A 14,620-nucleotide genomic window follows, 5' to 3' on the forward strand; every position below is an offset into this window, starting at 1 on the left:
TAATATAAAAGCGCAGAGAGGCAGTCATATCACCATTCATACGGTTTTTACATAAAAAAAAAGTTATTCAATAGTCGTAGCTAAAGTTATCTAAAACTGAGATTATTACTATTACCGATATTGAGTTATGAATAGATCTTGAATTATCCCTACAAAAGATTTCTACAGAAGTTTTGTATCAGTTTTTTATGTCTCTATTAGCAATAATGCAGATTAACTCACGGTTCGTAGCAGACGTATGGAATCAGAAAAGGATCGTCATCACCGTATCCACTCGAGCCGTTCAGTAATATTTGTATGAAAGCCCTTTCTCCACCGCACTCTAATCGGAATTGTAACGTATGCGCCTCACCTCGGGAAAAGCTCACGTGCCGCGGTGCGGTGCGTGGCGCTTACGGATCTCCGTACACTAGGTGACGGCTCTCCGTAACTTCTTTGTCCACGCCCCTCGGTTACCGTGGAAACTAGCCGTCAACAAGCGGTCAGCTAGCCGTAAGGGCGGTTTCAGACTAGCGTTTTAACCGTGCGTATAAGCTCGTTTTTGGAAGCGCATCTAGGCACTTTCAGGCGCGCCTTTTGTCACACGCGTATATCGTACGAACTTTGACGCGTGTCTAAGCTATCGTACGATCTGTACGTACGTACACGACATCGCTACCGGTTCGAGCGAACAGCCGAAATATGCCAGTTACGCGCTTCCGGTTTTTAGAAGCGCGTACGCTGAAACATCCGTATACGCGCAGAAAAATACGCTAGTTTGAAACAGACGTAAGCGCGGAGTCGCTAAGCTGTAGCCGAGTCGCTACCAATCCGCTTACGTTACATAGTTACGTAACGTGGACGACTGTTTGATGTCAAGGAGGAAAGTGAAGTGACGATCCTTTTCGATCTGATACATACGTCTACAGTAACCCTAACGGGTAAGCAAAGTAATATCAATGTTACCTGGAGCCGTGCTGGTCTTGTGAGAATTCTACGATGTGGTTGGCGAGTTCCCGTAACTGCAGATTGGGGAAGCGGTTGTTGCGGAAGTCTTCGAGCAGGCGACTGCGGCCGGCAGGCGGCTTGTCGCCGACGAGCGCGCCGACGCTCACGCCGCCCACGCTGCCCACACTCACGCCGCCCACGCCCACACCACCGCCCACCAGCTCTGCAACCACACACAACAGCTACATTACCCACCGCATTCCAGTGTTTAAAACATCGTAAATACCTGCTAGAGCTATCAATACAAATTCGGTAGCGTATGTAAATACATATTCAATGTAAACCAGACGCGCTGAGTGCTATAATACATTGTATGAACCTGGGCAACTATAAATATAAGATAGCGCTTATTACAATTTACTGCTGTATTTTTTGCATATACAAAAACTAAGACTAATAATAGTTCGTCAGGTTTTATCATAGCATAACCGTTTCACAGAAGTAGTAACGTATCACGAACCTACCTAATTTCTTTTAAACACAAAATAAACTTATCATTTAATAAAAATATTAACAGGTGCATTTCAACAAGCACAGACAATAACAGATTAATATTATTAATGAAAAAATACAAGCAAGCTATATACAAAATAATGTACAGAAGTTGTGTCATGAGTGTGGTGCACAGTACACACCTGATATAGTTCCTACTCCACTCAGTTTGCTCAGCAGAGATGAGGACGAGCCGAACATTCCATTCGACGTGAGTCCCTGTGCTAAACTGCTCACATTTCTGAAAGACAAACATATAGCTATTGAAGGAAACGGCCACTCTCGGTGTCGTTGCGTTAAATGAAACGAATTAATGAACATGCTTAAATGCCGATACCGGCGATTCTGTACAAAATTAACGACTGCAGTGTCATATTAACAACGATGGCATACAATATTTACAATGTACAAGTCAACCGCTCAGAGCGTCGCCGTGCACCCCATCGCGTCGCTTCTATTCTGGTTTCGGATCTATTATAATGCACCGGACTGAGAGCATCTTTGTAGCTGTTGGCATTGGCGTGTGGGCGTATTATAAGTCTGTATTTCGAAATATTTATGAATCTATTCCAACAGGTGTGACTAATTCATTTTGACGACGATAAAAATGTAAATGGATAATGGGGCAAAGAAAATTGACGGAAAATCTGAAGTCATCATTTGGGTTCGCGGGACGAAGCGGCGCGAGGGATGTTGGTGGCGGGACGGGCACCTGTATTTGGCGGTTTCGGCGCCGGGTGCAGCGGACACGGGTCGCAGCCCTACGGGACCGAGAGCAGCGCCGAGCGGCGGCGACAGTGGTGAGGGCCCCCACTTCCTTGCGGCGTACTCCTGCAGAGCCGCGGCGGGCCCGACACCGAACTCCAGCGAGTCGCGGCGCGCTGCTGTTGCACCGCCTGCAACAGGACATACCTCCGCGCTCCAGCCCCACCGCATACACACGCACCGAGTGAGCGCAAATGCGCTACACCGATACTGATACTGCCACATCCGCACGATCACGACATAATATAGATATATAACAACATTAAGTATATACAAAACAAATTTTTAAACGATACGACGATTTCACGGAATTATTCGAACTAAGCAATGAAGACACAAATCTACTCTTCTTCACAAGACCCTCAATACAATGGACGAGACCTGGCACAATATAATATGCTCCTCTAGTTCTTCTTAATATCCTCCAGTGTGGAATAAAAAACCACCTGACGCCTTACTTCGTGCGTCGATTGACTGATCGCTTTATTTACTCGCATTTATATGCTTCATTTTATTTTTATGAATATAAATAAAGCTTGCTACATGTAATATTCGAATCGGCACGTTACGCTCATGTGTGTAGCAAGCCATAGGACAAACGTTTTTACCGCGACCGGTGAAACTCGGTCGAAACCTACAATTAATAAGGTACCGTAAACCTTTAAACAACAAACGCGTATAACACCCGTCTAAATCAAAAAATATTTTAAGCTGATTTGAATAAGTTCTTAATTTTTCATGTTTTCTTATTGATTGGTTATGTCGGTAAAGTTTAAACTCTATTTTTGTTGGTTGTATTAACTCCCACGGCAATATTTAAAATAAATGAAAACTACTTCTAGACGCAGCATGATTTAATGAAGTATAGTAAATGTGATTTTTATTTTCTATTACGTGTTTATCATTATTATGAGTATGATTTCTTAACGGCTGATTAATAATACACAAATTATGCCCAAATTGAACACAAGTTTTGTAATTTGGATTAACAACTCCGAAAAATTATACATATTTTTTTCTATGTGTTTATCTAAATTGGTGGTTCCCTACCAGTGGTCCGCGGACCACCGTTCGTGGAAGTCAAAATATGGTCCGCGAATGATTTTAAAACTTAAAATTTTGAGGATGCTTATTACATTTTATTTTTAAGATACTTACATAGTGGTCCCTGCCAACAACAATAATATAGAAGTTGTCCCGGACTAAGAAAAGGTTGGGAACTCCTGATCTAAATGAATCATCAAATGTATTTTAAGCGCTAAACTTGAGAACAGGTCGACCCTATCTGGACATTTTTTTTATTAAGAGTCGACAAAAGTTCTTATAACTTATTACTTCTTAAAAAGAAAAACAAACGGTAATGTTATTACTAGGAAATGAAAAGGAAGGTATATTTGTTTAAACAAAAAATATGTTACTCAATCGGAGTGGTTTCTACTACTACTAAATGAATGACATGGTTTTTATTCGATTCAAAATTTGTCAAATTGGTATTATAAGCAGTTTAGTTAGTTGTAATGAAAATCAAAATTCTTTTCTCGATTTTCCTTATTTTGTTACGTCTTGTCGTAAAATGTTAATAGTCGAAAATGATTTTTTTAAATATCAGTTGTTTTGTTTGATCCTCGATTGTACCTCTTAAGGTCTTGTTAATATTCATGTTACAGAACATATATCACACTATTGGTTTAATTAAATTCTGTAATCTCCATACCACGATATCTGTGAGCTATTAAATATATAATATAACAAAATTTTAATAAACTATTAGTATAAAGATAATTGGCATATCTATTACAATCTCTATGTAAAAGCGAGTTTCAATAATGAATAATGCATTATTAATAAAATTAAATATATACATAGATACATACATATACCATCGATGAAGAAGCTATTCGAATTACAATCGCTATTCACAAAATATTGTAAGGTAATTGTTAAATATATATATACAGTAATAGAAATAGTGAGCAAAGTGTAAAGTGGGTTATTAAAAGTTAAAGTAAATAACAATTATTAAATTACAAGTAAAGGTCGATTAGCAAACACACTTCAAGCAATTGCCAGTGTGCCTGGTATACGATGGGCACTAAAGACTCCGTGTATCTACATAATACAAATCTATACTTTCTTACGTCGGTAGCAACTATATTAAATCTACAAATACTGTGAAAATAAAACAATGAATCAATTAGTTACTTTTGATTATCTATCTACGTTATGTCAAAATAGGTTATTATCATCTGTAGCTAAAGGTCTACGAGAGAGTTTCGTTATCACGCCATGCGTACTGGTTTAGTATAATTAAGTAACAATTGAATGGAAACATTAGATTTTATATACATTGTTAGACATAATTATATAGGCCGACTCACTGTTCCAATTTTTTATAAAGAAGCTGATTATATAAATTGATTTCTTACAAAGCTGAAAACGGACCCTAAATATAATTTTTGATAAAAAATATAGGAATTATTAGAGAGTACAATAAAGAAAATGTGCGTCATTTAACTAAAAAAACGATATTAGACATGTTTTTCCTCTTTAAACAAATAAAAGATCAATTAGATAACCGCACTGTATTGAGGGAATGGAGAATACATGTCCGATTTTTTTTGAATTGTACACATTTGGGACCTATGAAATTTCATATCGGAAATAGTAAGGACCTTTAAAATTTTATTTGTTATGGAGTTCCCAACTATCCCATCAGTATTTAGCTGTATGTGAACTGAAGTTATCAATATAGACCGAGCTGCACATGAATTAAAAATGTTGGTGTTGGAGTTAATGCGTAGCGTTTGGCAATCAATTTAATAGCAATACAGTATTCAGTTTGTACCTACAAAAATAATATACATTTTATCGTTAAATTGCTAATAAAACCGAATATGTAAGTAGAAAGCCTAACTTTATATATCTAAGACGTATTGAACTACTACGACGAAATTTCTGTCGAATAGTGTTCTCGCTGGGAGTTTTATTTGTCAGGCGAATAAGTATGATCGAGGTCTAATTTATTACCAGCTACTAAAACCAAATAATAATGTAACTGGGGATCATTGCATTTCAATCCTGAATATAATTAATTATTTAGAAAGAAGGTGTTCATCCGAATGTTGCTTTGATATAAACACACTCAAATGGGACATCTCACTTCACCCACTGTATTCACCTTTTGTTAATACTAAGGTTTACCACTTGTTTTTATCTATGGCTCGTGGTTCGTCTGATCATTAGACCAAAACAAAAATATGTCGGCTGATAGATGGCGTTAAAAGACTAGACGGTCTACCGTTACGATGTTCCGTTGGTTTTCTGCCAGAGAAAAGAGGCGTATCGAAATTCTTGAAAACACCAGAGTTCGTTCTTTTTAAGTATTTCAGAAAAAATATTTCCACCAAAAAAGCGCTACGCATTTATTTCAAAATTTGATAACTAACAATTCTTTCATGCAGCGAAAACTGATACGACACTATTATAAAAAAATGTAACAGTGAGTGTGTCGTGTAACGTGCGGAGGGGCACGCGGTTTTTGTACAAAAAGGTATCTTACCAGGCTGCGGTTGTTGAGGTTGTGGCTGAGCGGCGGCTGGAGGCGCGGCTGTGGCGGCTGGGTGCGCGGGCGCCGGTTGGTATTGACGCGGCGCGAGCACGCCACCCGGCGAAACGAGCCGTAGCGGGGTGCCATTACGCCCGCCCATCACCAACGAACCGGGGTCGTAGTAAGGGATCACATACTGTCCCTGGCCATTCACCTGCTGCTCCCCCTGCTGGGGAGTCAGCGGGCGGCGCGGTTGCTGCGCTTGTTGTTGCGCTGGCTGCGCTACCAATCCGGGATATACACCCCAAGGAGCCGCTACACCGTAGTAGGGGGGTACTCCCGCTATGAGGGCGCTCACATAGGGCGCACCCTCTTGCCCAGCATTAATAACATACGGCGCTTGTGTGAAAGCCTGTTGAGCTGCTAACTGTTGTTGTAGTTGAAACTGCTGTTGCTGCTGCTGTTGCAGAAGCTGCAGCTGTGCTGCTGCCGCTTGTCCACCTGCTGCCGCAGCTTGTTGCGACCGGAATAATTGCTATAACAAGAGAGAAAAGTAACTTTAGTTGTAATAATATACTACAAACGAGCAAAAAGCCCTGCGTCCGTTTCTTGGATATCTGGCAGGTAGGTTCCCCGGGAGGAAGTATTCAACCACCGCTCTCGGTAGCGCAACTTTAAAAACAGAAAATACCCTGACTAAAGCGAAACAGCCAATACGCAGTAGGTACTGTCTTGGTAAGCTTGATTGTTTAGCGGAATTCGCTTTGGTGTGAACAGTAAGAACCGCCTTACTATGATTATATTATTTATTGGAAAAATGCATGGCTGTAATACCTATTTTATATAATGTTGTAATTTTAAATTATAGAGGTTTAATTTTTAATTAGAGAGATTAAAATAAGAAAATAAAGTAATTCAATAAAGAAACAGTGATTTGTCAGGGAGAGAAGTAGCCAATTATGTGCAAGTTGCAATCAACCCTTATTACGAACCTTTACATATCGGCCCATCACAAAGAGACGTGTAATAGCGATGTAGTTTTAATTCTATAAACCTATTGTTGTATACAAATAATAATATCATACATATTGGGATCATAACTTTCTTGTTTTATTAAGTATGACGAAATTAGAATGCCACAGAAAACAATACATTTGCTAAGTAATTTTTCATAAAACGTGTATTTTTTCACTTGACTTATTTTTCTAACAGACTACCAACGATCGTTTCGATTCTTCAGAATCAACGCTGAAACGTAACTCGAGTAATAAAACAGCACAAATTTACTCTGCTGCGATAACATCGGAAAAATTTGGATTGGCATTTCTGTTCAAAACAGATATATATTTTAATTGCATTTGCCTATCCCATGCGCTTATTGGCGAAGCAAACGTGCATCGTATAGCGGTTTAATTAATAGTGGAGCGTATCGTTTATTGTATTTTTTTCTGCGCACAATGCGGTGCAGTGCTCCAGGGCAACTCGTCGTGAAGTGCGCTAATTAACGCAATCGTTTTAAAAGTTAATAACAGGCCTCGTGCTGTCCGACACACGTGCTACTTCGGAAACTGTGGCATTCTTAATCTAGCCCATAAATAAGACAAATATCGCTAAAAATAGTAAAGGAGTTTCAGGAAAATAGTCGCATTATTCATGAATGAATTACAAGTAATATTAAAATACACAATTGTATTTGCGTTGCATAACAGTAGTGCTAGAAAATATTTTCGGTGACCTAGTAGACAGAAATATTTTGAATGAGGTGAATCAGAATCAGTGTGAGAATAGGTATAGAGAGTGATGTCATTAGAAACGTGTGGAGTATCTACCTGTAAGAGAGGAAATTATTTGGCATCGGTCCAGATATTCTGCCAGAACGTGATAATTGTAAACAGTGCGCCAGGCGACCGATGCGATGGCGACTAGATCACTGTGCCACTGCGTCTGACCCAACTCTCTACACCTGAGCTCACCTTTAGATCATCGCGCACCTGGGCCACCGTATAAACACGTAAAATTACAAGTTCCTTGTTTGAGTTACAGATAAAGTAAAGGGTATTTCAAATCCAAATTCTATCACTTTATATTATCTGAATATAACGTAAAATAGGTATGTATAATTAATTATATTAATTAATGTACCCATACCCACGATTTAAAACAGATGCCCGCGAGTCATCATCGTAATTTTAATAACAGTGCTAGTACATTAACCGAGCCTATTTTATTTTTCATTAGCTAATTGACACGAAATGATTATCTGTCGTCGTAAAGTTTGGTGCGACATCGCTGGTAACTCCGAAGACTCATTCGAAAGGCAGGGGAGTAACGTTTGATCTCATGACGCGGCGCGCTCCCGATGCCACGGCAATTTAATTCATCGTGGCGGTGTAATTAAGCGGTGTGCGGCGTGGTGGGCGAGCGGTCTGTACACGTGCGCAAAACAGACCAACTTGACCGCAACAAAATTAAGTCGCTCCACTACGGTGTCGCTGGAAGGTGGCGGTGGAGGAGGCGCGGCGAGGAAGCGTCTCGCATTCAATTAGACGTTCAGTAATCCGGCTGCGGCGAGCTTCGATACCAATTACGGGGTTATTAGTGACGGAACGCGCGATCGTGCTCAGCTCAACCCGGACTACTATGCGGCTTGGTACACCACGCCACTGCGATGCGCTATTTGATTTTTACAAAGCTACCAGCGATACGTTTAACATACCTTTTAAGTTAACTTATTAAAATTAGCAAGAAGAAACGTAGTAGAAATGAATTTACAAATTATTTTAATACACGTATATTAAATGCGGTACGAAGAAAAAACATAATGAAGTTGGGAGTGTTAAATAAATAGGGCTGACGCAATTCATCAACGTTAACCGAGACATGGTGCCTAGTCACTGAGTGAGCATGCGAGTTACCATGAAACCGGACTGAGCGAAGACTTGTGGGGAAAAAGCGATGTCAGGGCGGGCGGCCGCTCAGTTGATGCTATTTATTATTTACGATGAAGATGACGAGATCGCGGGAGGACGAGCGCCTCTGCGTTCCCGCGAGGATAGCACGCTCCGCCCGGCGTCGACAAACAAATTACGCGACAAAGCAATCAAGTACAAGGACAAGAACGTAGTCATGCCTCTTGAATCGAACGCTACGTCAACAAGAAGCTTTTAGTGGCGTCGAGGTGCTACGTGCTTCGTGCAAACCCAACACCTCCGCGTTAAATGTCTTCGACCATTGTTTTCCAAACAGCCAAGAGCATCGTAAATTGAGATGAAAGCGTTTTATGTTCCAAAGAATTAGATTGTCGATCAAGTACGTACAAAAGGTAATTTGGAGAGAATCGGAAACGACGGGGTCGGGAGTCACAACGAGATTACAGGGATATCGTCGGTCGTGGCGTGCCCCGCTACCACCGATGCGGTGCCTTCGCTAGCGTATCGTGCTCTAACGAGTTTATCTGCCCCGCGGGCTGCTTCCTCTCGCAATGTTCATTTCTTTTCTTACCAACAGCCAAAGCTAATCAATTTTCAACTTACTTAACCTTTTTATGGAAAAACAGATATTTAAAGGAAATTCTGTTATATCATATTTTTTCTCAAACGTATTCATTTCACTTCATTTGTCATTATTAACTTTTTTATATCAACCTACAACAACATTACACTAAGATTTTTTTTATAGGATTAAAATTTTTAATGTTTTGTATTTTAATGTATTTTTTTTTTTAAATTATACCTTTGTATTCGGATGAATGCAGTAATAAAGTAGCGGTGGACTTACTGTGAATGTAAAAAAATATAATTACTATGATGGGTTAGTTTTCTTATGTGGTCGCGAAGAGAAAATTACAATTGCCATAGAAGTACCACTTAGCAGTTTTAGGAGGCTTTTATAAACATTGAATACAATTGAGGTGGTATCTACTTTGGACGTTTGTGGTTTGTAGTAGTGAGTGTTTGCCAAAAACAAAGGCTCCATTTTAATCCTGATTACTTAGTTGATTGAATACCTACACGAAATAGCGCTTTCAGATTTTCAGCGAAAAGGTGGCAAAGGGCGAGGGCGTGGCACGGCTGGGCGGAGCATCGCCACGCCCACATCGTCACGCCCTACCCAAATTTCTCCTTAGCTTTTTATATTGATATTACATAAAATTTAAATTATCATATTATACTAAATAAGCTGTTCCATTTGAGCAATTTATTTTATTTGCCTACTAGAGAAGTTAAGTTGTTTAAAGATATTTATTTATAATGAGACAAATTTATTTTTATTCAACCTTTATAGAAATACAACTGTTATTAACAACCAGTCTTTAAACTTTCAAATGCCAATTACTGTAACACTACCTACATGAAAAACATTTTGAAGCGTTTGTAGACGTTAAACATGCCCTTGGGAACTGTGACACCTTCCCAGGTGGTATTAGGATATACATCGCCTCACATAAATATACAACGTCAAAATTATACAACATGCAACACGAAACAGTGTTTTTTTATGGTAGTAATATTGTACTCTTAGCCAATGCTGTTACTTCAACGCACAATACATAGGTAAAGTTTATTTCATCCCTTGTTAGCCTGATGTGACGGTAACCGTCACGTTTGGAAAGAAAGCAGCCGCAAGCTGCTCGCTTATGGCAGGTATCGGTTACCCTGACCGCCGGCTTTACGTGGTTTCAGAATGCACGGAGAACTGCGACCTTAACATCCTACGATAAACTGCAGTTAATCACACAGATTTTCTTGACACAAAAGTTCAGTTATCATTATCTATACTATACTAATATTATAAATATAAACGACCCAGTGCAGCCGTGCGGTAAAACAGATTGGCATAAGCCGAACAAGTGAATCGAGTCGGTTTTGTTGCTCGAAAAAATTTCGCCGAATCGAAAGTGTGTAGCAAGTCTCACGCTACTATACGGTATACTATTGATACGGCAGAGGTCTGTAATAATCCCTCGGTTAAACATCTGTTGTTTGGAAAACCCCTCAATGCGCTAATTGTAGTAATCTAAAAAAGAATATTGTCATAAAAATATATGAAGTTATGAAAGGCTTTATAAGATATTTTGTTTCTTTAGTTAGTTAGTTAGATATCTTGTTACTTTAGTAATCTTTTTACTAAAATAGGTTAATAGTGTGTTTATGAATAAGAGGGTAATCCCGAGTTGATACGAACAATTTGTGTTCAATATTGTTTCGGTGATAAACAGGAAACAAAGAGGGAAATGTAAATAACATGTCAAGGAATGTGGTGTTATTTACCTAAAACATTTTATTATTATTCAGCACTTGCGTCAGCGCGTGGTGACCTCAAGGTCTAACCCTTCCCTCATGCCGGTATAAAGACCCTTGAATATCAGTTAAATAGTTACTTGTTTAGTGTACAAAAGCGTAATTAAATTTTTTTTCGCGATCTCGTGGCTTAGCCTTTTTCCAAACTATGTTGGAGTCGGCTTCCAGTCTCACCGGATGCAGCTGAATACCTGTTTTACATGGAGCGACTGCCTATCTGACCTCCACAACCCAGTTACCTGGGTAATAACACGATACTCTGCGGTAAGACTGGTTGTCAAACTTTCAAGCTCCTGACTGCTGTTAGCGACTGTTAAAGATCATCGAAATTGACAGCCGGGACCCACAAATTAACGTGCCTTCCGAAACACGGAGGAACTCGATATGTATAAGATGGTCACCCATCCACAGAACAACCTCGGCAAGCGTAGCTTAACCTCAGAGGATCGATCCGCGCAGCTGTTGTTAACTAAGCCACGAGCTCCTCCAAAACGCTAAAATGCTCACGTTAAAATTTTTTTCGTGATCTAAAAAATTGAAACGTGAGCAATCCATGATCCACGATCCAGGGTCGCAGATCACGGGATCGCCAATCCAAGATGGTTCGTTTCGTGCGAATCCAGCTATTCATATTTATTGCACTATATAAGGCAACAATTATTTTATTAACACTTGTAACATAAATACGATAGCCGGACTACTACTATGTTTATACAGCTTAACGACTTGAGAACGAACTTCTTGAAACGAAGAAGAGACTTCGTTTGACTCACGATCTCTTTTCATTTTTCTTCTTGTATCGATATACTGCGTGATCTATATAGAAATTGTTAATACAATACTAATATACATACAATAATGTTTAACAAAGCTTATAAAGATTGTAGAGTACTACATGGGGTACATGTGCGTATTTGGAAGTGTTTAACTTTTCCTAAAAACTAACAACATGAGTCATGATATTTCAATACAAAATGAAATGAATGCAACAAGCGCCAGTAAAATTGCGTATAGGGTAGGTACCTGCCTAAGAGTGCTAATTAAAATCCGCAATAAAGTAACCAGTAATACCACCTATAATACTCTTTGTTTATATAGTACTTCATAGGTATCGGAGAAAGGTCCCAGTGTTGTAAAATAGGCCGTAAGAAATGACAGTATATCCGTGTAGCTAAGTTTACATTTGCGGTATAGACGAGTATTTATTGGTCGCAGTGGTGACGGCGACGGGCGGGTGCGGTCGGACGGTGCTTTTATCAAAATTAGAAGGCGCGCCCGTGCCACGGCGCACCCCTATCATAAAAACACCATCATCGGGTACCGCAGCGACGACGGCTCCCGCGCCACACCTAGGTGTCGTACCCCAACAACTCACCCTACGTCTATTAATCCACATTAAACATTAGTCCAAGGGTTTACACGCACGATTTTACTATGTTCAGTGCCATAGAGATCCTACTGAACGAATATGCAACCCAACCCTACCAACCAGGCTTTACGAAGATAAGAGCCCGCAGAATAGTTATAAGGCAGATTTTGTGTCACAGCATGCCGACTTATATGGATCAGTTTACTAACGTTTACGTACCCCTTTTCTTCACTCGGGCACGTCCGCGGTCGCTAAGTCACTAAACGCCTTGTGCGAGTAAATAAGTCTTGCACAAACCCAAAATTATGTGAAATCTTCGGAACGGATCAACTGTTACAGAAATTGTCATAAATATGCGGGAAAAAGGATTTTAAGGGTTTTGTTTTCGTTTCATAAACTCATGATGACATGCGTGACCGCTTTGCGGCGACTTTCACTTTAATAAGAATCATTCACGGGACCGACCGCTCAAGAAATCAGAACAGCTCAGCTCGAAGCAAACTTTCTTTTCTTAATTTAATAATTCATTCCTTTAAATACAAGTAATTTAAAAAAAAAGTTTCTATGTTTCGCAATATGATTCCAAGTATTAAGAAGTTTTGTAATAATAGTTCGATCCTAATTTCAGTTGAACAATGGCCATTAGATGATCTGAATGGTAATGGTTCTAAATCAATGACCGAAATGCACGTGTGATACAGTAAGTTGGTCATGCGGCCGAGGTAAGGCTTGCACTACATGCGTTGATTACACTGCTATCTGTATGCGTGGAGTTTCGCTTCAGCAGACTCTTTATATGCTTGTACGAACAACTGCGTCAACGTACAATAACTTAACGAAAACTGTTGTGTCGATCAGTCATCGTTTGTTTCAAATCACTGCTAATAATCGTGGGTAGAAAATGAGTAACGTAGATAATGTTTCTCTTGAATTGTAAATAAACACGTAATAATTAGGTTGGTAGAGGTAATTTATGTGTGCAATTTTCTGGCAAAGACCCAAAGACATCCGTCGGTAAATGACACACGATAGGGGCGATTTGGCAAACGTCTACAAGCTTAGTACATAGTTTCACTAGATCGCAGCCTGTACCTTGCACCGTGTTCCGGAAGCTGTAGGCAGATTATATCATTTGCGAGCGATATGTGGCATACCTAAATTTAAACGTTTAAAAATATATCAAACTACAACAATGTGTTTCTATGAGTATTTTTTTTTGCTCGAATAAATTAAAAGCAGGAGTTCTTTGGTACCCAGTAAACAAAGAAGGAAACGAAACATTAAGGATGCGAAGGTGGTGAAAATGTGAATATATTACACGGCAATGTAATCACACGCACGCAAGAAACGGGCGGTGGCTTATAACTGTATACGAATAATACTCATAAAACCAATAATTCACATTCATACACTTTAATTTTGAGCAATCCTAAAAGAAGAAATATGTTCTTCTGTATAGGTATGTTATAAGAAATACGAGGTATAAAATTATTGTAGCCATTATTAAATATCCACTTTTACTAACTTTTTACAGTTTCATGTACTGCGTCGGAGTGATTTATTTACAATTTAATTTAAATGTATACAGGATAATTATAATTTATATCGGATAAAGCTATAAGTTTATGCTTAAGTTGATATAACATAGTCATGCTCAAAAATGCGTATTTTTACACACAGTAATATACAATATAACTTGTATGCGCGGATTCACTGATGGTATATTTCCTGGTCCGCGTGATGGTATAGACATAGGCAGGTAACGAGGCCACGTAATGAAGTGGCACGTTAGGACATGGGTCGCACCTCCGCTCCAATTTCTCGCTAACTGAACCCTTAACGCAACGACCTCCGGGCTTTTACTGCTACCCACTTGCTTGGCAAACTGCGCATACACCTTTTAAACTAATTTGGGCTACGATATACCTAACTAATTAAAATATAATCATGAAGTATATCAGAAAGGAATAGGGAGGGAGAGATGGATACTGTTATGGGTAAATTCGTAATAAAAAAATGAAAATTGTTTATTAATCGCGTGAATAAAAATCATTTTACAAAGATATTAAAATAGCAAGCTCATTTCAGAAAATAAACGAAAGGAGAATGAGCAAAGTCAATCTAATTATACCGCTTGACGTGGTAGAGGGACAGCGAAAT

The 14,620-nt window shown here is 39.2% G+C and overlaps 1 protein-coding gene across 1 annotated transcript in view; it reads right to left on the reverse strand.

The window, feature by feature from the left end:
* Positions 1-14,620, reverse strand: part of pum (pumilio) — a 70,700-nt gene that overhangs the window by 3,856 nt on the left and 52,224 nt on the right. Inside the window, exons 10-13 of the mRNA XM_076125450.1 lie at positions 5,804-6,326; positions 2,192-2,375; positions 1,623-1,720; positions 946-1,150 (exon numbers count right to left, since the gene is read on the reverse strand). Of these exons, the coding sequence (XP_075981565.1) occupies positions 946-1,150; positions 1,623-1,720; positions 2,192-2,375; positions 5,804-6,326 (1,010 nt within the window). The remainder of the gene's footprint in view (positions 1-945; positions 1,151-1,622; positions 1,721-2,191; positions 2,376-5,803; positions 6,327-14,620) is intronic.

Source organism: Anticarsia gemmatalis, chromosome 2, assembly GCF_050436995.1.
Source record: "Anticarsia gemmatalis isolate Benzon Research Colony breed Stoneville strain chromosome 2, ilAntGemm2 primary, whole genome shotgun sequence".
NCBI classification, from domain to species: Eukaryota; Metazoa; Arthropoda; class Insecta; order Lepidoptera; family Erebidae; genus Anticarsia; species Anticarsia gemmatalis.